The 23441-nt window shown below is 48.0% G+C and overlaps 1 protein-coding gene across 5 annotated transcripts in view; it reads left to right on the top strand.

Moving 5' to 3' along the window:
- The window catches only part of rasal2 (RAS protein activator like 2), a 64180-nt gene that overhangs the window by 21700 nt on the left and 19039 nt on the right, over window positions 1–23441 (top strand). For 3 of the 5 annotated variants that reach the window (XM_085388800.1, XM_085388799.1, XM_085388804.1), the window contains exons 2-4: window positions 6598–6725; window positions 6809–6935; window positions 21503–21609. In XM_085388800.1, coding sequence (XP_085244926.1) covers window positions 6598–6725; window positions 6809–6935; window positions 21503–21609 — 362 coding nt within the window. Of the gene's footprint in view, window positions 1–6597; window positions 6726–6808; window positions 6936–12489; window positions 12632–19870; window positions 19896–21502; window positions 21610–23441 lie in introns of those variants that run through there. The other 2 variants (XM_085388803.1, XM_085388802.1) reach the window with 2 other exon arrangements.

Raw genomic sequence — 23441 nt, forward strand, 5'->3', positions numbered from 1 at the left:
CTTTAACGTCTCCCCGCAGACGTCCACAACCTCGACGGTTTTTTCCTCCTCCCGCCTGGACGGAGGGCAGCTTTATAAAAACACTGTTTCTCTGTCCAGGCTGCTAATTGCTGTAATTTCCTCCCTCGGACAAAAGCTCCCCTGCAGCCTGTTTAACACCTCAGAGCTGCCGATGGCTCCTCTGGGTTTAACGGCTGAACAGCTGCCTGCAGAGAAATACCAAAGCACGGTTTCCAACTGTGCGCCACAAGCAGACAAACGCTGCTATCTGCAGGTTGGCTAATGAGAGATACTGCGATGCCGTGTTTGGATCGGCTGTCGCTCGGCTCAGAGTCGTTATGGTCTTCTGTCAGAAGACGACTGCGGTGGTTATGCTTGATGTGTTGGTCATGTTGGGGTGTGCACAGCTAGTTGACCGCATGGTTCAACCTCACTGGTCACAGGTCGGTGTCCTCCATGTGCCGATCCCAAGCTCGGATAAATGGGAGCTTCTGGAGTAAAATGTGTGCCGAATCAAACGCACGGCTCCATCTGCTGGAGCGATTCCTCAGGAAGGGGAGGAGCTGGCCGTACCTTATTAAATGAATTATCTTCATTTTTATTTTATCGACTTCCAGCGACACGTTTAATCTCCTCTCTCCCATCAGCACGCCAAAAATAAATTCTGCTCTTATTCCTGTGAATTTTCTGCTTTGCTTTCCTCGTCTTATCCGATCACGTGATCAGTTTTCACCAGGATCTCTGCACTCCCGTGAAAAACTCCACCCTCACTGTTAGGACTTAGGAGGGTCAGCCAGGTGCTCGTGATCAAACACATTGACTGATCTCTGCTATAAGAGCAGAGCATTTGTCAGTGTGCAGCCCTGGAGCCTTCTGGTGGGATACAATCTTCACAGCTTAGCTTTGCAAAGCTGATCGAACCACACGGCTTCAGCAAACGTGACAGATGAGACCAAAGTGCAGACGTTCGTCCATAACACACAAAACCAGCATGTCAAAGACCTCAGACCAACTCTAAGCACAGTGGTGGAGGGATGATGGTTTGTTTTTCTGAGTGGACCATGAACAATGATCTGATCCAAGCTGCTGCAATCAGACCTCGGCCTGACTTTAATGCTGTGAAGCTTCAGAGAGCTGTGCATAAACAAATACCTGCAAACCTCAATGAACTGAATCAGCGCTGTAACGAAGAGTGGGCCAACTCCCTCCACAGTGATGCAAGAGGTTGATAACGCCACACAGAGTGCTGCTGCTGAAGGAGGCGCCACACGGGGGGAGCTCAGGTCTGCACAGGGTAAACCCCTCTGACTGCATGTCCAACAAATCTTCCCATCAAGCCTGAACAGCTGCTGGAGCAGCAAATATTTTATCATCATGCAAATATAACAAATATTCTCTTGTTTACTTCTCCATCACTGGTTTGTGCTGCTTCCCTGATGTAAGGAGGACGCATGTTCTCCCTCCATAATCACGTTTTCCAGAACTGCGGCAAAGCTGCACAGAGTTGATTATATGTGTGTCACATCAACATCGGGGCAAGCACAGGTCTCTCAGAACATTTGTAATCTGAAGAGTTCCGTGTCTTCGTTAAGTGATATATTCGATTACCTTTATTTAAGTCAGGAAACAGTTGAATTAAGTTTGTGCAACATCTGAGGAGGAGTTGAACCTTTAGGTGTCAAAGTGCAGCCTTTCACCTCTGACCTCCACGTCTGATCAGAACAGGAAGTGTGTGCTGGTATTGATCTGTGTGCGTTATCTGCAGCCTGGGTCAGTCTCGGTGACACACCCCTCTCTGTTCTCTTTTTGGTTTCACCTCCCGACTTCCTGTTGGACCGTCCCATCTTGATAAAGCAGCAGTGTGATGTCACCGCAGTATGATTGGAGGAAAGCGTCCGTGTTTACCGGCTGCTATAGCAACTGGGCCTGCCTGCTGCTACAGGTTGACAGACAAAGCGGCCTGTGTGTGTGTGTGTGTGTGTGTGTGTGTGTGTGTGTGTGTGTGCGTGTGTGTGCGTGTGTGCGTGTGTGTGCGTGTGTGTGTGTGTGTGTGTGTGTGTGTGGGAGCTGTGGTGTCCCAGCAGGTGTTAGACACGACTTTGGGAACAACACAGCAGGATTCTTATTCCCTGAGTTTGACTTTGAGACTTTCGTTGATCTGTTTTTGAACGATTTGGGGAGAAACTGGTTTTAGTCACACATGTATGTTTTTGTGACGCGCTAACTTCACCTGTCTAACTTTTCATTGGTCCGCATTTTTGGGCGGCGTGCAGGTGTTCGGTTTGCGGGGTCGGGTTTCTGGCAGGTGGAGTTTCAGCCTCCGTCAGTCGGCAGCACGAAAATAACCGTGTGAAAAAACAATTAGAGCGAGTCCAGATATACTCATGTAAACACAAACACACTGAGAGCGTCACGGGCACGCCCAGGGTGTGTGTGTGTGGAGAAACCTGACTCCGGCCAAACCTCCACTGGGAATGTCTGAGAGTCCACCACCTGTCCCCACACACACACACACACACACACACACACACACACACACACACACACACACACACACACACACACACACACACACACACGTTGGGATGTCCTATCTTGTGGGGACATCTGATTGACATACTTTCTCTGACCATAACAACTGTAACCTGTTACTCAAACCACATTTTGTGTCTCAAAAATGTCTCTAAATTTGTGGGGACGTGGATTTTGGTCCCCACAAAGATACGAATACACACTCTCACACACAAACACAAAGTTTATTTTGCTCTTGCCTCGTTGTGACCACTGCAGGTGCTGTGCTCATGGGCACGTGAGCAGTTGATACGAGTGATTTGAACACAGTGGGAATGAACGTCTGTGAGCGGTGAGGGGAGACCTGTTCGGTGTTTTAGACCGTGAGTTTTGGAGCGTGTCCACCTGCTGTGTGAACCCAGGTCGAGTTTTTTATGTTTCAGTTTCTGATATTTCTGTGATGAGCATCAGAAGACTTTTATCTGCAAATAAATGAGTCGTCGTGTCAGTGTGTCTGCAGCTGGAGTGGGACAGGTGTATCCTGGCCTCAGCTGTGACTCAGAGGTGAAGAAGCTCATGTTCGGCTCAGACGTTGGCCATAAAAAGCTGGAATCCATGACCCAAAGTGCACAGAGCAGTTCAGCCCGACACGCGTCCGCTTTGTGTGTGAGTGGAGCGCATGGATGACGGAGATCCAACATCTCACTTCGCAGTCGGACGCGCCTCGCCGCCGACATCGAATCGCTTTATAAGAAGAGTTCATCAGACCATCACGCGGCCTGTTTGGCTCATCAGCTGATTAACGCTCTGCAGATTGCGGCGTGTCCGGTAGCAGCAGACAAATCGTTTTCACTCTCTGGTGAGCTCGTCATCCCGCCGGCCGGTTCTGACCTTTTCACCGGGCCTGGATCATCCAGCCGCTCGGCAAATATAGAAGCTTAATCCATCACGCAGGCAGGGAGGCAGGCGGCAACAGAGGGGGGGGGGACTTCCTGTGGACCGCCACCTCACAAAGACCGCAGCGCAGTTTCACAGACGGAGACCGAATAAGTCGTCTCCACTCGTGACGGAGTGCAGAAGTCCGATGTCTCCGGCTGCTTTCAGTCTTCGTCACACGAGCAGCTTCAGGTTCTCGTTTCCTGGAATCCTGCCAGATGAGTTATGGCGGCGGTTAGCTGCTAATCTCAGCAGATATGGCGATATGAAAACGTGTACAGTGATGACTCTGCCCCACGCACAGCTGATGACACAAAAAGCTTTTTGTAGCCGAACACCGAACATGTTCAAAGCTGTAAAGTTGGATGTTTTAACGTCGGAGCCTCTGAGGCATGACTCGCTTGTACACCTCAGAGCAGGTGCAGCTTTTGGAGTTTCACTTTTTTAGCCCTTGAAGTTGAAGTTACTTCTTCAAATTTAACGAGCCTCATGATTAAAAGTTAATAATAATAATCAGTTGTGAGAGAATTGTGAATATATGTGGAGCATGTCAGATAGAAACTGGGGAGGAGTGATTTCCCTGCAAGAAGCACGAAAACAAACATCTGAAGCTCCGCTGGTCTCTGATGGGTGGAGCTGTGTGGAGCTGTGTGGGGTTTAAAGCAGACGAGCTTTGTCTCTCTCCTCCTCCTCCTCCTCTCCTGGCCGAGCATCTCCGTGGCGGTTCAGGCAGGTTCGTGTTGTTATGTAAGGCCGGCGTGCGGCGGCGTCCCATCTCTGCTTCCTGTCTTTGTTCGGCCCTCTGAGGCATCCACATGTCTCATCAGTGGCAGCAGACCTGAGATCAGCTAATTATCCGAGCTGGAGTCCCTTGTGGACAGGACGAGACAGAAACATCCAATTATCCTTCTGTTCGTGCTCGCCGCTCTCTCGCTCGGCGGCTCTGAGCAGAAGCAGGTGTGCGTCCCCTCGCCGTCTCGGGGGCTTTGGAGGCCCGAGCGTGACGTGGGTGATTTAGTATGCAGCCAGAAATAGTCTGCTGAAAATGTAGCTGCTCAGCTGCTTTCTGCAGCAGCACGGCATCCTCGGTGTTCTCCACCTTCTGCTCGGAGCCCAGACACAAAGGTGGTGCAGGGTACCTCCACAGACCTCCACCTCAGAGTGACCCGAGTGTGTTTGCAAGATTGTGATGGAGCTTTTGTGTTAATAAAGTTACAGATTCACAGATGAAGACCGGTCTGGTTTCACAGTTCCAGATAAATCGACCCAAATAACACATTCGTTTGGTTTATTCTTAATTATGTTGATAATTATCCTACGAAATAAAATCCTTAATGAACTTTTTGTGTATTTGCAGTGTGTGAGTGTAAATAACAGACAAACTTTGGGTTTAGTTCTTTTTTTAATTAGTTTTAAGCTAATTTAGGTTGTTTAGTTACAAGAGGACGTTTATTTAATGATGTATCTTCAAGTAAAGTCATTAATTAAAAACAGCAGGGGGCCTAAACTTGAACCTTGTGGTATACCTGATGGAATATGAGGAGGAGCAGAGCTGAAAGCAGATTCTAGGAAACTTGATCCTAATCTTTAGACGGTGAAGGACTTAAAGAGGTGACGCTAAGAGCCAGACTGTAGATTTCTGCTTTTTATTTCCACCATGCTGAGTTTTGAAGAATGTGGAAGTTGATAACGTCTGCTTGTCTTCCCTTTTCTCTGCAGCTGTAAATTTAACCTGAAAGGGAAGAAACTATAAAAAATGTGGAACATCTCGAGCTGTTAAAAATATTAAATATTTACAAAAACAATAAACACGAACAAGTGAATTAAACAGAACAAAGCCACAGCCTAGATACTGTGTGTGTGTGTGTGTGTGTGTGTGTGTGTGTGTGTGTGTGTGTGTGTGTGTGTGTGTGCTTGCAGAGCCACACAAACACTGAATGATCCCAGCACAATTAGGCGCAGTGACAGCACTGTCTGTTTACTCGAACAGACGCCGGCACACACAGCGTTGTCCACCTCTTCTCTCTCACACACACACACACACACACACACACACACACACACACACACACACACACACACACACACACACACACACACACACACCCCTCTGCTCTGCTTTTACCCTCCACAGAAAAATGCATCTTTCAGTCCCGTCTGAAGGTTGATGAGGTTGATTGTGTCAGGTTGTGAAATCTGTTTCCCTAGAAGAAAGTTTCTCAGGCTGTGATGAACCTGCGTCAGCACATGAGCACAATCTTCATGTAACAACAGTAACATAATAACGACTGCTTCAGTGAACGAGCCCGTCAGCCTGCAGCGCAGAGCTGTGTTCGTGATGCTTACATCATCGTGGGAACTTTTTTTCTTCTTATTAATAATTTAACAACAAACCAACAGCTGATTGGCTGAAAGTAAAAGTGAGAAATCAGAGCTGAGCAGCTGGAGTGTGAAGACTTCCCCTTTAATACACAGTGACGTGACCTCTGACCTCTGCTGAGTCAGCTGATGCCTCACATCACTTTCGTTTTTATTTGCCCTTCTTCCTCCTCTCCTCTGCTGGAGCTGAGAGCAGGCTGGGAAGTTTAGATCCACAGCGCCCCCTGCAGGAGCAGCCAGAGCTCTGCAGGCTTCAGTCTGACTGCAACCTGCACATTTATCCACCCATCCATCGTTTTCTACCTCTTATCCGGGTTGTGGGGACAGCTTCAGACCTTCTGTGCTGATATTAGACTTTCAGTGGATTTGACTGAGATTAATATAGATTTGAATGCTGGATTATTTCTGGATTAATAAAGAATTTAGTGTTTCAACTCTGGAATTTTAATATAAAAAATATTAAACTGAAACAGAGATATATATGGAGAGAGAGAGATCTATATAGATATTTAAAATAATTATTTTTGCCAATAAAAACAGTTATCTTAATGGTTTTTTTTTAACTTGTTATTTAAATTCTATGAAACGACTGGAGGCCTTTCTTTGAGGAAAGTAGAACGGGAACAATTCTTTGCTCAAATTATTCTCATGTTATCTCGCCATCTTTCTGATGTGTTTGACGCCACTAATCGTAATAAAGTCGTCTGTCCTGCGTCTGTCGCGCCTGACTGGCAGAAATCTTCCTCTGATTTGAGCTACTTCTGTTTCCAGATGTTAAAGGTCCTCCGGCTCACCGATTCTCCTGCGGTCAGAGCCCGTACACCAACAGCGGCTCCTGGGACAGGAAGTTCTGCATCCTGACCGACACCCAGCTCATCCTGCTCAACAAGGATGATGAGGTAAAACTGAGCAGCTCCCACAGGTCGTGACCTCTCCACGACACACTCTCTGACTTCCCTCTCCTCCTCTTCCTCCCCCTCAGGTTGCAGGTGACGCTCAGGAGAGCCCCACAGACTCTGCGAAGGCTCGCAGCCTCCGCAGGACGGTCAGCGTCCCCTCAGAGGGACAGTTCCCGGAGTTCCAGGCAGAGGGCGCCACCGCCATGCTCGGTAAGATCAGAGCTGGTTATGTAATACCAGGTGCATCACTGTGTGTGTGTGTGTGTGCGTGTGTGTGTGCGTGTGTGTGTGAGGCCAAACCCTGCTGTCATCAGGAGGATTAGAGTGAAAACAAAAGAACGGCTGTGATGAGGAGGGTTTGAGTATCTCTGTGACGATGTTCACGGTCATGTGATCACAGACAGAAACCTGCGTCATGTGACGTCACATGAAGAGGAAGCTTCATCCTGGACTCTTCAGAGCTCTGTGTGTGTGTGTGTGTGTGTGTGCGCGTGCACGTGTGTGCGCACGTGTGTGTGTGTGTGTATGTGTGCGCGCGTGTGCGCACGTGTGTGTGTGTGTGTGTGTGTGTGTGTGTGTGTGTGCGCACGTGTGTGTGTGTGTGTGTGTGTGTGTGTGATTAAAAACTATAAAACAGATAAAAATTATTTTAGCGTCGAGCTTTTGTGCTTGTTGGCGTTTTCGGCGTCACGGCGACCTGTGGTTTGACTTTAATACTGGGTTAAACACTAATCCTATATTGGTTTAACTGTGACGTTATACTGGGTTAACTAGACTGGAGAAATATATTTATACTGGAGACTACTGGGACGATATTTGCTTAGAAGCTGGATTCATACTGGTTGTTGTGGTGGTTTGTATGAAGCTGGGCCCTGATGGTGTCAGTCTGGGATTTATGTGGGTTTGAAACTGGTTTTACCCATAAACTCGGTTCTATCCTTGGTTTCATACTGGTTATTTGATTTTTAGTGATCCTGTTTTCATGACGTTTGTCGGCATCATAACAATCATTGTATTAAAGATTTTTCTACTAAATTAAGGATTCATATATATTTTAAATATAAGATTTAAAAGTGTAAAATATAAAAAAGTCTTGATTTTATTCACTTTGTTTGCATCTAAAAGAAAAAGCGAATATTTTCATGATGTCTCCTACACAAGTTTGAAGTTAGAAACCAGTCGTGGAGCATTTCTGGTGAATTTCTGCTGGTGGATGTTTCAGCTGCCAGATGTTCACAGCTGTCTGAGGCGTGAGAGTTTTTGTGTGCAGTTTGGGAGGTTTGTGTGTAACCTGTGATTGCAGCTCTGGCTCCTGTGACGTGTCGGCGCGCTGCGTCTCTCAGGTGGATGTTTGTCTGCTGTAATGAGGCGTTCGGGTGCAGCCTGTAATTTTGCGGCTCTGTGTGGGAACGTCGCCTCTGACCGAGGAATGCCTGAGGACAAAGCGTCCAGTGTCCGTCCGTCTGAAGGAACGCGGGTGACCCCCGCTGCCCCCGACGCCCGGGCTGAGGGGATTCCCACCCAGAGCTGCAGGGGTCCGCGAGGCTGTCGGGAAACAACACGCCGACAGTTTAAAAAGCTTTGACTCGGAGTTACCCGCATTGATGAGTTTATTGATCAGCTAGAGGACTGATAGAAGCCCCCCCCCCCCCCCCCAAGCTCACCCCCACGCTGACCCTCACCCGTCATTCAGCCACACAGGAGCCCATTCATTCAATGACCTCCTTAATCCCCCACCACCCACCGGCCCCTCACAGGGGGGAGGTTATTTATATGTTAATGTGGCCGGTCTGCCCCCACAAAACAGGCCCCTAACAACCAGTATGAACTGGATCTCTACTGGGATTATTCTGGTATTAAATCAGGCAAGTGAGTGTGTGGATACTGGTGTAAATACTTGTTTGAAAAAAAGCTTAACTGGTTTAATACCGGGCTACTGGTGGGAATGTAACACTGGTTTTTAGCTTGGGTACAATATCAGATTTATACTGGTTTCATACTGGAAATTTACAGGATCTAATGATGGAATTTTCTGGGTTTAATGCTTCATTCAAACTGATGTCATTGAAAATGTTCCTGTGTTTACAGTCAATACAGCATTTATACTGGGCAACATTTATACTGGGTAGGGCTGCCACAAACGATTATTTTGATAGTCGACTAGTCACCGATTATTTTTGCGATTAGTCGACTAATCAGATCATCATCCATTGGATGTAAAACTACAGCTTATTGCACCAGCAGCATCTGCTCTTATATAACTATCATTAGCTTACAGCTTTAAGCTTTTAAGGTGCTAACTAAAAATAAAGAAAAGATGATAGTTTATTCAATTTTAATGAAATTTGCAGATTGTTTCGGTAAAGTTTAATAAACTCCTTGCTATCTAAAATATAACAGGACACCGGAGTAAATTCTCCAGCATCTCACACTTCTGATGATCAGCTGTCTGCTTGACGTTTATTCAGCTGTGTAAAAACTATAACTTTAATCTCAGCCAAACCGATTTACTCAGGAACAAATAAAATACTAAAAAAAAAAAAAAAAAAAAGCCAAACAATAACATTTTAATTTATCTAAGTGACTCATATATATTTAACCTGAGTAGCGAAAGACGGCGGTGGGTTTGAAAACGATTTGTCGGGAGTCCGGTGTTCTCACGGCGCTAGTGACCTAGCCCCCGGCTAGCTATCGAGCTAGTGGGTAACAGACGTCTCCGAAAACGTCGGAGCGCTTTTGAAAATATGCGGTGTCCTGATAAACTGAGCAGATATTTGAGGTTTACACAGCTACATTCTCGCCTGAAAATATGTTAAACGTTTATTTTGTGACCCAGAAAGAATAATAAGAGTAATATTAAAACTAACTAGCTGCCACCATTGTTGGAAACTAAGCTGGGCCGCGCTATGAATTCTGGGACACAGCTACTTCTTCTTCTTCGGGGTTTAACGGCAGCTGGAATCCTTGTACATGCAGTGCTGCCATCTTCTGTTTCAGTCCGTTATTACACTCTTAAATCCTGCTATTATTCCTGCGTCTTTTGGGATCATACAAAGCTTCAAACGACGCGTCGACTATTAAATCAGTCGTCGACGGTTTTGATAGTCGACGTAATCGTGACTAGTCGACAAATCGTGGCAGCCCTAATACTGGGCAACATTTATACTGGGCAACATTTATACTGGGCAATCGTTGGTTTAACACTGGAGTTTCCTGGTTTTTATTGATGGTCCAGCGCAGACTCACCCTGAGTTTATACTGGTTTAACTGGGTTTATAATTCTGGGTTACAACTGGTTTTATCTGCAAAAACCATTTTGTTGTAGTTACTGGCAGATCTGGATTAAAGCTGGATTATGGCTGGATGATGTGTTTGTTACTGGGGATGAAACCAGTGTCTGTGGGCTGTTAATACTGAATCTGCGGTTTAATACTGGGTTGAATGTTTGATTTTAAAGGTCTGAGGCAGTTTAATAAGTTATACTGGAAATACTGGAAATTGTGCTTGATGAGTCACTGGTTTCACACTAGAATTTTCCTGTATTTCATGCTGGATTTAAAGTGGATTTATTCGCAGGTGTAGACTGTTCAGGATTAATACGATGAGCGATCTTTGTCTGTATCCTGTTCCAGTGCTGTTAGATTTATTTGTTCTGTGTTTTTAGCTGAATTCAGTCTGGAGTCAAACTGATTCGTCTTTACTGTTCAGACTGTGTCCAGAGCGTTTTTGAATCAAACATTTCTGACCCTTTCTCTGAGTTCACTGGATGTTTTGAAACACCCGACGCTCTCTGAGACTTAAAACCAGGGCGTGAAGCAAAATACTAAATCAGGAAATTAAACCCTGTTTTATTCTCCTCCTCCTCTTCCTCCTATGCTTCTTTTTGCTTGTTGTTTGCAAACTGAAGGCCGAGCAGCAGTGACAGAGCTGAGATATAATTGTAGTCCTCTGTCTTCGGTACAGTCTAATTACAGTGCTGACTGCGTGCTCATTAAGTGTCTCAGCTCTGCAGCCTCCTCCTCCTCCTCTTCCTCGCTGTGACACAGGAGCGTCCAGCTGAGGTTCTTCCTGGGCCGCGGCCTGATCGCAGCAGATGATCTGTTTGTGAACGTAGCCCCAGGCCTCAGGTCACGCCTTCGCTCACCTGTGCAGGTGACTTCCTGTCAGGCTGCAGGTGGTCACAGCAGGAGAGTCTGTAGTTAAAGGAGCAGTCGGTCAGTTTTGAGGGTCACGGGACTGGAATCCAGGCTGTCAAATAAAAGCAGCACTGGTTTAACTGGAGTAATACTGGGTTTAGGTAAGCTGGACTACTGTAGTACAGATTTATGGTTTAACCGTCTGACTGAGGCTGAATGATGAGTTTCATACTGTGTGTGGCAGACTCACTCAACATTGGTTGGATCCATTCGACCAATCAGTGTTAGTAAAGACATGACTGCTGAAGGGTCGTCTCTCTGGTCACGTGATCGCTGTCGGGCTGCTTTTGAATCGTTTCACAGCTCTGAGATTTTCACTTCTCTCAGCCAACCGGAGTACGAGCTGGAAGTCACACAACACATTTTCAGAAATCCCAGGAAGTCCGGCGACACCTTCTCCTCTGCTCCGTCCCGTCTCAGTACAAATGCACGGGAATTTTTTCAGAGTGGCCATACGGGAACCATTGCACTTCCTGTTCCCCGTGTACTTGTATATTATAGATACATTATTACACGTGTCTTATTACACACGCACAAAGACATGATTGTGAAACGTCTTCGTACTGAGTTAACGGCACGGTTCTCCTTCATGTGTTTGAAGCCAGACCTTTAACCTGAGCTCTCGGAGTGCTTTTCAGTGTGCCTGTCTCTCCGCGTGGGTCCCACACAGGCTCTTTTGTTTGGGGCTGTTTTTAAAGCTCTCGCCACTCTTTGCCGCGCTCTCTGTTCAGCTGCTGCAAAAGTCTCCAAAACGGGTTTTTGTCTTCGCTCCTCGTTGTTGTTTCAGGCTGATCTCTCGTCTCGCTTCATCTCTGGATCTGCTGCATTCCTGTCTGCTCTCCACCTGTCTGCTCCACCACAATAAAACCACCACCTCCTGCTCCAAACTCACCTTCAAAGTAAAAGTCTGTGACACAAGTCTGGATTCAGTCCATAAATTCCTCAAGAAAACAAATGCTGCTGATATTAAAAGTGCTCCCTCAGGCTACATGTGACTCTGTCGTGTTCACACAGACTTAAATCATTCAAGTCAGATCAGTTCGGTCCATCAGCAGCAAAACTACAAATCTGAAAAACACCATTTATATTTGCATCATTCAGATTTATCTGTTCTTTGACGTGTCCTCGGCCACTGATATTTAAACTGAATGCACTGATACTTGTTTGTTTTTTTCACTCTAACGGTTAATTTTTCCTCCCGCCGGACGTGGCAGATTATAAAGGGGCTGTCCACCACACTGGATGTGATGTAACTGCTGGTCATGAGGGTTGGCGAGTGTCTGCAAACACTCTCCAACTGCTCTCTAAGCAGGTTTAACATCTAAACATCACCTTTTTTTATTTATGTCTCCATCATAAAAGCCTCCGAGAAGCTTTTGTTGTTGTTTTGTGAGGTTTGAATTTAACTTGTTGAGCTCGTTGTGTAACGGGACACAAATAGCAAGAGAGAGCCACGAAAATAAAACTGCCAACAAGCTGCTTTAAATGCTGGCTCGTTGTGTTAGAGAGCCGTGGGTTGTAAATGATGTTATCACAGTTTTATACTGAAGGCCGAGCGCTTCGCTAACAGCGCAGTTTCCTGGTTCGGACCTTTATTGTGAAGGTGCGGGGGAAGTGTGCGCTGAGCTGCTGTTTGCTGACGGAGTGAGACCGTCCGGACTGAGTGAGGACATGACTTTAGAGTTGTCGCGGTTGTGATGGACTTTCCGGGTGAGTGTCTCTCTCTAACCCTCCGGTCGGACCTCCGGAGGTCGGGCAGACACCGGGAGAAGCTCGGTCTGCTGCCCGCCTCCGGAGCGCTCTCCGCCGGCTGCTTTCGGGCGCGTGTTCGGTTGAAGTTTGCCTGCAGAGCTGCAGCTTCAGGCTCCGCGAGGAGTCGGACCGAGAGGAGAAGTTAGTTTCTCCGATCAGCAGCCTGGCATCAGTTATCGATAAGTTATCGATCACCATCAGAGGTGAACGTGTTCAGCTGATGGATCAGTCGAGCTGCTGCTGGTCTGAATTTTATTCAGACATGAAAGAAAAGAGAAGTTCAGCTCTGAGCTTTAACAGGTGCAGTCATAAACTTTCTTTATACAGCGCTTTCAAACACAAACGGCACAAAGAAGTGACGACGAAGATGTGAACAATGATGACAACGTTGTGATGATTATTCAGGAGAACACATTTCTGATTTCTCAGGCCCCAGAATTTGAATTTAAGCTCGAGTGTCTTTTAGTAAGATCCTGACAGTCAGCAGGACTGAGGTGATGAGAACTGCTGGGTGTTTCTGCCTCAGACGTCTTTGAAGGGATGACTGTGCATATAAGCACTAAACAGTTTTTATGTCAGCTCTGTGGGTTTTGCTCTGGAGGAAAGCCAAAACAGCACGGTGGCACGGTGGTTAGCACTGTTGCCGCACAGCAAGAAGGTCCTGAGTTCAATTCCACCATCAGGCCGGGGTCTTTCTGTGTGGAGTTTGCATGTTCTCCCCGTGTTTGCGTGGGTTCTCTCCGGGTACTCCGGCTTCCTCCCACCGTCCAAAGACATGCAGCTTGTGGGGATAGGTTAATTGGATAATCCAAATTGCCACTAGGTGTGAATGTGAGTGTGAATGCTTGTCTGTCCCTGTGTGTTGGCCCTGCGACAGACTGGCGCCCTGTCCAGGGTGTACCCCGCCTCTCGCCCTATGACAGCTGGGATAGGCTCCAGCGCCCCCCGCGACCCTGAAAAGGACAAGCGGAAGCGAATGGATGGATGGATGGAAAGCCAAAACCTCTCTGTTATGTGTTCATGTCGTCTGTCCTTCCCCTGCTCTCGGCTCGCAGCGATGCAGCTCCTCGCACACGGAGTGGAGCAGGCAGTTAACGACATGCTGTGTTACTGTTATGGTGCAATAAAAGCTTCCTAACAAGTGTTAACCTAACGCAGCGAGCGTGCCAGCAAGGTAACGGGCTGTCGCAGCGCGGCACTTTAATCACCTTTTGGTTCTTTGGTCCCGATCATTGCATCCCTGTCCTGCAGCTCGGGTCGTCAGGTGTACATGAGTGTGTGATGTGGGCGGGTTAAAGCCCTGTATGTAACAGGAAGTCTGTGCAGAGTAGCTGAGGTGGGGCTGTGTCAGAGTCCACATGATGGAGGCTCATGTTCCTGGAGAAAACATGGCTGCGGCCCGTTGGTGATTTGAATGTCAAATCAAAGCTCCGTGTCAGAGGTCACGCCCAGACTGCAGGCAGGATGCGTGATGGCGGAGGACAGGTGAGAGTCAGAATCATTTAGACATTAAAGGTAAACATGTATTTAGAAATGATGATGCATTAAAACCTCCACGCTGAGATCTGAAGCAGAACCGACTTTAGCTTTCAGATCGTGGTTGAACTTTAAAACCAGCTCTCGGAGCATGCTGGGAGTAAAACCTGCTCCAGGGTTATTACACTGGACTGAGACTACAGCGAGTGTGTGGAAAAGAACAAGAGCTCGACTGTAGGAAAAAATAAGATCGACTAAACCTGTATTTTATCAAACAGACCATTATTTCTAACCAGGTCGTTAGAAACCAAGTGCACATGACAAAGGTTGAGAAGGCTGTGGCCCTCGCTCTCCTGACTCACAGTCCTCTGACTTAATCAGCAAATAAATGTTTTCCAGCTCGTTTCTCTAAAATAAATGATATATATTTAAGTGTGAAGCATCAGCTGACAGTCAGCGGGACGTTGTCAGTCCTCAGTAATGCAGAGGTGTGACCTCAGCCAGTCCTGTAGTCACCTCAGCAACAAATCTGGTGACACCTGAGGTCAGGATTCTTCCTCTTATCTCCGAGTTCATTCACAACACATGATGTCATCTTGAGAAACCGGGCGAGCCCCGCCCAGTCTCTTCTGCCTGCGGTCTGTCATCACTTCCTGTGTGAGGACAGTTTAAAAAACAAAAACCTGTGTGGCTGCAGCACCATGGCAACCATTATCACAGCTTACAGTCATTCACTGCTCGGAGTCGTCAGCGTCCGTCCCATGATGCACTTGTTGCTCCAATGCAGAGCCGCTCGTCATCAGGGACAACAATAAAGATCAAAGTGACCTCTGAGTGACCTCAGTTTCATTGTCATTAGTGCTCAGTAATGACCTGCTAGTTAAAGCGTATTAACGAGCTCATTGATGATGGTTACTATAACGGCCAGCCTGAGTCACACTCAGTGTGCAAACATGACTTCAGCCTCTCAGATCTGGAGGTACGCTGACGTCTCCTTACTGCGGGCGCCTGGTGCTCGGCGGCTCTCACGTTTCTTCCGGCTCCGTGCGCTCGGCTGCTCGTCATTATTAACGGATGCTGTGACAGTTAGCCTAAATCGCGGCGCTCCAGCTGTCCCCGCTCCTGCTATGATTAGATCATTGTGTCCCAAATTTCCCGAAGACGACTCCCATCTGAGGATGCACGCAGCATGACGGGAGCTCCCTTTAAAGGAGCACGCCACTGTTTCCTGCAGTTTTGTTTTTAGAGAGTTTGACCTTTGACCTTGCAGGAGGCGGCGTTATGAAAGACCTACAGAGATGCTTCGTGGCAGCAGAGACCACGCGTCTCCACAGGCGCCTCGCTCGCTCTGATCGAGGCTGTAACTGTGATTCTGTCACTCTGGAGTTTAATGAGGGCGGCGTCCTCGCAGCACGGGAAGACGACTGACCCCAGGTCAGATTCGACTGTTTGTAACAGTTTGCAATAATAGGACGAAACAAAATAACATTTATTCAGACTAAAGGTTTATTCCAGAACTTGGAATTAAGAGCTGTGGAAACAAATCTGAAGTCAGCCACAAATTCACGCTTTACATTCGAGCTGATCTGAAATTAAAGTGTCGCAAACAATAATGTAGAGCTCAGAACAGCAACGGGACTTTAAAGAAGCTTACCAAATAACAGAGCAGCAAATGTTTTCAAATCCAGAAACATTTGAGTTAAAAATCAGGTGAAGACGGCGCAGCGTTCAGAGGCTGAGCTGCCAGGAAGTACCAGGAAGCTCCCGGCTCACCGTGTCTGTGCTGATGTTAAAGTCAAAGGATGAATTCTGCAGCTACTGAGTCAGCAGAGCGTCAGCAGAGCGTCAGCAGAGCGTCAGCAGAGCGGCAGCGACTTTCATGCATTAAACTGCATCAATGTCCCTAAACACGACTCAGCAGAGTCGCTGCCGCTCTGACATCAGCACAAACGCTGCACCGCGGTGGCGTCCTGTTGCAGCCCACGCTCGAGTTCACGGAGCTGGATCTCGTACACCTGTGGCATCCAGACTGAAAACACCTGAATTCAAAGATACAAGCTGCGGCTCAGGACTGCTTTTAAATGATCCCAGTTTGAGCTCTGCAGGTGAAGATGACCTGATGCTCCACACTGTTAATGAAGCCACAGCTTCAGGAGGTCTGATGAAGCAAGAACGTTTAAGGTCTGCGAAATGTGACAAAACGATCAAAACTTCAGCTTTGATTACCTGTAATAGAAATAATACGTGTAACTGAGTGTGTGGACCAGCTGTTTATTATCCGACACTCGTTCCAAACGTCTTAAATCTGCCCCGACATTCCTCATGACAGAAACCAAAGCGAACGACATCCGAGCCGATCGGGCAGATGACAGCAGGTTGAATCCTGGCGCCGTGGTCGTGGTTTGAGCAGCGGCAGCGGGGCGAGCTGGTGGCTCAGAGTTTCACTGATACTGTTAATTTATTCAGAGGAATGCGAAGCGACGCGAGAGGAGGCGGCCGACGCACACGGGCCGAACGAGGCTCGACAAACAGAACTGGTTTCATTATGTGAAAAGAAATTCTTTGAATATTTGTTGTGAAAGCGGAGCTGAGTGTGAGGAGGAGGGCTGACGGGGTCTCGTTGTTTTTATCATTCCTACTGAGAAAAACTCTGATGACAACTGAAGAGAAGGAACAAAGCCGGCACAACAAGTTTAAAAAAAGGCGAACGCCAGAGAACGCGGTCGTAGCCCTCCACAGGATCCACGCTGTTCCTACCGTCAGTATTTTCACATTCAAACACTTGAAATTGTTTAAATGTGGAAAGAAGTGATCCCTTCACCCACTGTCACTCTTCAGTGTTTTTTGTTACACGGCTCCGTTAAGAGGAATCTTTTAGTTTGTTGTTTTCTAATAATCATATAAAATATGTGAGATTTGCTGCAGGCTGACAGCCGTTAATACAAAAAATGTGTAAACACTGATAAATGATGTCATGAGCCATCAGACCTGTGATGTAACGGCCGTGAGCCCAGACGCCTGATGATGTTTGGACATGAGGCTGTTTCACCTTCATGCAGGCGCTGTGGCCTCACGGCTCTGCTCTTAGACACGCTCCCACTTTGGGAAACATTCGCTAAAACCAGGACTTTCTGGGAATCTCACCTTATACCTGCTGCTGTGAAAGCTCCGCCCACTCTGCCCTGCAGACAGCTTCACACAAAGGTTTCTTTGTGCAGCAGACTGGTGGGTGTGTGTGTGTGTGTGTGTGTGTGTGTGTGTGTGTGTGTGTGTGTGTGTGTGTGTCAGGTGTGTCAACTCCTGAATGAGCCAGAGTTCAACAGAGGTCAGCTTCAGCATTCCTCGCGCTCCTTTCTGATGACATCACATCCACCCATTCATCTTTTCTGAGCGGTGTCACACTACTGACACACACACACACACACACACACACACACACACACACACACACACACACAGGTGACAGGTTGAACCACTTATGATGGGAGGAGGGTGCTCACGGTTCAGTGTTTACCTGCTCGCTGTCTGCTGAGATGTGATTGGTCAGTATTACCTGGTTGTTTATGTGCAGGTTTCTGTTTGTGGAGGTTTGTCCTCACAGAGCTGCTCATTCATCAGGCGGTCGAGTCGATAACTCAGACATTAAACTAATCAGCCAGCTGTGAGCGGACAGATGTTCAGGGAGCCCTCGGAGGCCGACGGGATTTTAAACTCAAACAGGCTGAAACCATCGCGTGTGCCGACACCAGCAGCTGATGGATGACTTTCTCTGACACCCGATAGCCTCCTCCTGTCCCTCGGCTCTGCCTCTCTCTGCCCTCAGGCTTATTTTTAGCAGCGGTTTTCCCACGAGTCCGTCCGGGAAGCTCGATACCTACGAGCCGACACGTGAGCCGATTTAACCCAAAGTCGTGGTGGTCAGAGGGAGGGCGGCGGAAAGATCCAGCAACTGAAAGCCGTCCAGAGTCCCTCAGTGTGCATCTGTTCACACGTTCATGCTTTTATACCTGCAGTTCCTCTAATGACCACTAGAGGCTCTGGCAGTGAGTCAATGCTTGCAACATGTTTACAGCCTGCTTAAAGTTCGTATTATTGGGGGCGGGGCCTGTTTGACTGACAGGCGGCTGTAGCTGCTAGCTGTCTGCTAGCTTGACCTGAACTGGACCAATGGCGCGTGTTTGTGCGGTTGGAAGCTTAATGACATCATCTGGCCAATAACATGGCTGCTGTGAGGTTACTGCTAACAAACGTGGGTGTTAGCACTAATTAGCAGCTAGCTGCATCAGCTGACAACTTTGTTTTTTTTTAAAAGCATATTTAGATGAAAAGGTGCAAAGTTTCAGAAGCAGTGCACGTGCATGGTTTTACCTCAGTCTTTTAGCTACAGTGTTAGTGTAAGCCACGCCCACAGGTCACAGACCTAAGCAAAAATAGACCAAAGCACCAGACTGGCGAGCTGCTGGTCTCTGGTTTGACCGTGACCCCGTCTGTGAAGGTCGCGGTCTCTGGTGGATCCGCTGAAACGACAGATTGAGCCGAGTTCCCACTGATCAATATCTCGTTAGCAGCAGCAGGAGGAGGAGGAGGAAGGTGAAAACCTGAGCAAACTGATGATTACTGTTGATCACATGTCACATGTTTGCTGGTTCGATTCCTGGTGTGGCTCATCTGCTGATTACTTGTCTCAGAGTACAGATATTTGAGACACAGCTGATCAATAGATATTTATAGATGATCAGAGGATCCACTGAGTGTGACAGAGGACACTTGGTCATGAGTGGGTTTAAATTTTGCTGCACTGAGTCTACCTGTGTGCCAACAACAGCAGGTGTGGACTGATGCTGATGGTCTGAACGACTCAGGTGCAAAAACAGGAAATAATATTTAAGCTGAACAGCAGGCAGAGCGTCTGCAGACGCGTCTGATTACTGTTTCATAGTCTGCACGCAGCTGCAGGTACAGTTTCTAAAAGTTTCAATAATTTTCATTTTAGAGCAGATCATTAAGAAACTCTGAAAGTCTTCAGACTCAGAGACAGGCGTCGGATCCTGTGCTGAATGGTTAAAGAGCCAGAGTGTGAACATTTGTGTTATTAAAAAGCGTCGACTCTTCAGTCCCGGGTCACCGATGACATAAATTATGCTTTTGAAAGTGATTAATGGTGATTAGCGAGTGATCGGATCAATGAACAGACTCTGAAAATAGAGTTAATTTGCAGGCCTGATGTGATTCGGCCCCCAGAGTTGTGTCCCACATCAGCCGGCTGAGGGGAAACTTATTTGGTAATTATCCTCCGAGGGCAGCGATAAACGCAGCGAGAGAGGAAGAGGAGGGAGAGGGAGGTGCTGCAGAGACAGAGAGAGAGGGAGAGGGAGAGGAGGGTCTGCAGAGAGGAAGGAAGACACGAAGAGGAGGAGGAGAGACAGCAGAACGGAGCAGTTTGTGGGATTGATTGAAGAAATGCGGTAAAACCTCAGCGAGCGGACGAGCGAGACTTAGAATTACTGCTGAGTGGAGAGAGAGGAGGAGGAGATGGGAAAGGAGGCAGCGTGAAGGAGGAGGATGCGGTGCTGAGGAGGGAGGGGTGGCAGAGGGGAGGGCTGGGGGATGCCAAAGTGGAGGACGGGACAAAGACGGATGTTTGCAGCTTAACCTCATTGGCTGACAGGTGGCAGCGGCTCCGGCCAATCCCGTCTGACTCTGTGTGTGTCCTCTCCTCAGATGATGGGGAACAGCTGCGATCGAGGTACCGTCTCCCTCTCTCTCCCTCTGTGTATGTCTCTGTCCGTGTCATGTGACCGACCTGTCATACCGGGCTTCCTGCCGCATGTTGCCTCAACTTTGTCCCGGGAGTGAAAGACCAGCGCTGATGGCGTCCCCGTCAGCGCTCCTCTTCCTCCATCATCAGGGGTGGTTCGGTTGGTGGGGTGTGGGGGGTTGCATGAAAGTTTGTCCCCGGCTTCCTCGCAGCGCTGCATGCCTGCGGCGTGCATGCCTGCGGCGTGCATGCGGCGAGCGCCTCGTCCTGCAGCTGGAACCTGATACAGCTCCCCGCTGCTGCATGCTGCGCTCACTTCCTGTTGCAGAGCAGCACGTTTTGTTTCCTCAGCATGTAAACATCATGTAGGCTCCATACGCTGCCGGTCGGACGCCGGCGTCTCTCCACATGTTGTTCTGGTGTCGCCATGACGCTGCTGGCTCCGTATAAGGTGGCGGCGGCCTGAGCTGGGTCGGGGTGGAACTCCCACAGCTGATTGTGGCTCGTGTGTGTCTTCATGCTCCAAACGGCTGCGTTATGAACTCTCATACAGAGGTGTCAAACATGTGGCTCGGGGCCCAACCCGGCCCACTGGATGTGTTTGCAGAGAGCTGCAGAGGAGGACGCGGAAATGTTAGACTCTGGTTTCTGCAGCAGGAAGCTTGGCGAGCTTCACAGACGGGCCGATACAGATTATTAAAGAGGAGGAGAGACAGAGGAGCGATATCTGAATGATTTACAGGTGCAGAAAGAATCTGGCGTCATGCTCTCATCACTGATGTTATTTATTATTAGTCGTGTACTTTTGAATCCTCTGTCATTGAGCCGTGGAAATCCTGGTTAGTGTTCATATTAAATAACGTAGAGATGGTCCCAGCACTGCTTCTGTCTGCTCCTCTTCTGTTTGCTGTTCACATGTTCAAGTTTTAGCTGAGCTGGTTTCAGGAAGTCTGAGGCTTCCTGTCCATGTAGCTGCTAGCATAATTTAGCCTTTTTGCCATTAGCATAGCCGCTGTGGCGCCGTCACAGCTGATTTGTCTTCATGTTTTAAAGTTTGTCTCATTAAAGTTACTCTCTTATTATCGTGACTCTTTCAGCTCATTTGTTTTTGCTGCTTCAGACTGAATGTGTTTCTCTGTTCTCAGTTCTGATTGGCTTTTACTTCTGATGTGTAACCAATCAGACTCTCCCGTAGACCTCATGTGGAACATCTGCCTTGACTTACAGTCCAGTAAATGTTTAAGTTTCAGTTAAATGTTAAATCAGGACACGACCCATAAGACGTGGCGGCTCAGATGATTGCACTGGTCAGCGGCAGTCGTCATGGTTACGTGCTGTTGGCGCTCTCTGGTTTTCTTCCTATTTGAACCTTTCAGTCCGTTTGCAGCACTTTGGTTGGTGAAAATGACTTGAAGTGTGTTGGCGGCGTGATTACTGGAAGAACGTTTGACAGAAGGTGTAGATATCTGCGACCCGACGTCTGTCCACGTCCTCCGTCATGTCTGAACGTCTTCACCTGTCCTCCGTCGCTCAGCTCAGAGGCTGATGATGATGATGCTGGTTAACCCTCCCTTTCTCTCTCTCTCTCTTTGCAGAAGTTTCTTCGGAGAGATCTCCGAGGAGGAGGAGTATTTCCGGTTTGGGGAGCTCGGAGAAGAGCGTCGCAGTCGACAATCCAAACACGTCTCCGTTCAAAGTGCCGGTGAGTAACGGGAACGCGTCTCTGCATGTATTTATTTACTGCACGCCATCACAGAGATCTCAGGCCCGTCTCTGCTCCGTCGTCCTCTCTGGTGTTCCTCCACCCTCAGAGCACGGACACGTGTCGCCTGTTTGCTGTATATCAGGCTGTACATAAGGCAGAGTTCCTGTTACCAGCAGGTGGCGCTAAAGTCTGAATACTTGATATTAATAAGTTACGTGTGTGTTTAGGTCGTGGCATCACTCATCAACGCCTCGTCAGTTTTTCACAGCCAGAAGGGAGGGTGGCATGCTAATGCTAACTAGCTTGGTTATCAGGAAAGTGCTCAGTAAATAAAATGTCGGTGCAACTGAACACAGGATATTACTGCAGCTGTTGTTTTTGTTACTGCAGCTGTTGTTCTGTTAGTTTCCAGCGTCTCTGTTTGAAGCTCTGCTGCGACTGTTTTCCCGTCGTTAGCACTTTGAAGCAGAGCTGAAACTCTGTGCTGAGAGTTTGTGTCGCAGCTCTCAGGTCGTATTTTTAGTTTCAGACGTCTTCACGCAGATTTAAGTAAACACGGCCGGGGAGCATGCTGGGAGTTCATCAGTGGTGAGGAAGTGACACGAAGCTTTCAGTCGTCTGTTCAGCGATCCTCAGAGACCAATAATCGTGATCAATAGGTGTGATTGGCTGTTTGGTGGAGGCGGTTTTTAAGGGTGCAGGCGGCCTGTTTGAAGTGTTCCTCGCTCTCTGGCAGGATGCGTCTTTATTCTGATGCATTAAAAGGAGCCAATGAGCCTGAAGGGAGTCTGCAGGGGAGGGGGGGAGGAGGTGATGCGTTTGAGGATATTAATATCTCCGGAAATGAGGCCGCTCACTTCCAAAGCTCTGCACGGGGCTTTTATTGTGACAGACGACCTGAGAGCTGAAGGGTTTGATCAGAGTTTGATCATAGATGGAGATACAGGGATGACTCATCAGTGTGGAACCAATCAGCACTCAGCCTGAAGCAGGCCTGGGTGGTGTCGGTGTGTTTAGATGTCAGAGTGATTTTTAATACCAGCAAAACAACAGACACATGAATCTTCTACCAGAAGTCTCAGAGTGGCTGAGCTGAAGACATTTATTGTTTCTCCTGCATGAAAACGCCACCAGGGGGCAGCAGGTGCTGGTCAAACATGCTGCTGAGCTCAGCAACCTGTGAAACATTACACTACACTGTGCTGTGGACGACTCAGACCCCACCGCCTTTCACTGCAGCTGGCGCAGGCGAATATCGCTGTAGAACTTGGAGTTGTGTCTTCAGTGCAAACGTGACGGAGTTACAGTCGCTCTAAAATGAGCTGAAACGCACAGGTGTGTGCGGATGCTGTGCTCACGTCATTTATTCCACCTGCATGAAAACACCACCAGAGGGCGTTTTCTAGTCGAGGCACGTCCACCTGAGCCCGTTCATCGCTGCTGAATCGCGTACAGTAATCACCAAAATAATGAGATTAAACCTGACTGCAGCTGAAGGTGGTGGTTTGTGCTGAGGACTGAGGGATGGTGCTGCTGCATCAGTGTTTCATCTTTCTGGTGGATCACCTGGATCCCGTGAGTTGAGTTTGTGAGGTGGAGGATGGAGAAGTGTTTCTGTGAAGGACCTCGCTGGCTCAGAGCGGAGCTTTGTGTGAGCCACAGCAGCATCGCTCACAGCGATTGTGACAGAAACAGGATGGAAAAAGGACGTGTGAGACGCTGTTGAGAGATCTGAGAGTTTTTAGGGTGGATCAGTAGAAACAGGAGCCGCTTTTATTCTTGGAAGACGGTTTGAGGTTACAGTCGAATATCTGAAGCGATTACTCACC

Source organism: Rhamphochromis longiceps, linkage group LG18 (assembly GCF_057381845.1).
Source record: "Rhamphochromis longiceps isolate RC_006_pf linkage group LG18, R_longiceps_female_GT1.1, whole genome shotgun sequence".
NCBI lineage: Eukaryota > Metazoa > Chordata > Actinopteri > Cichliformes > Cichlidae > Rhamphochromis > Rhamphochromis longiceps.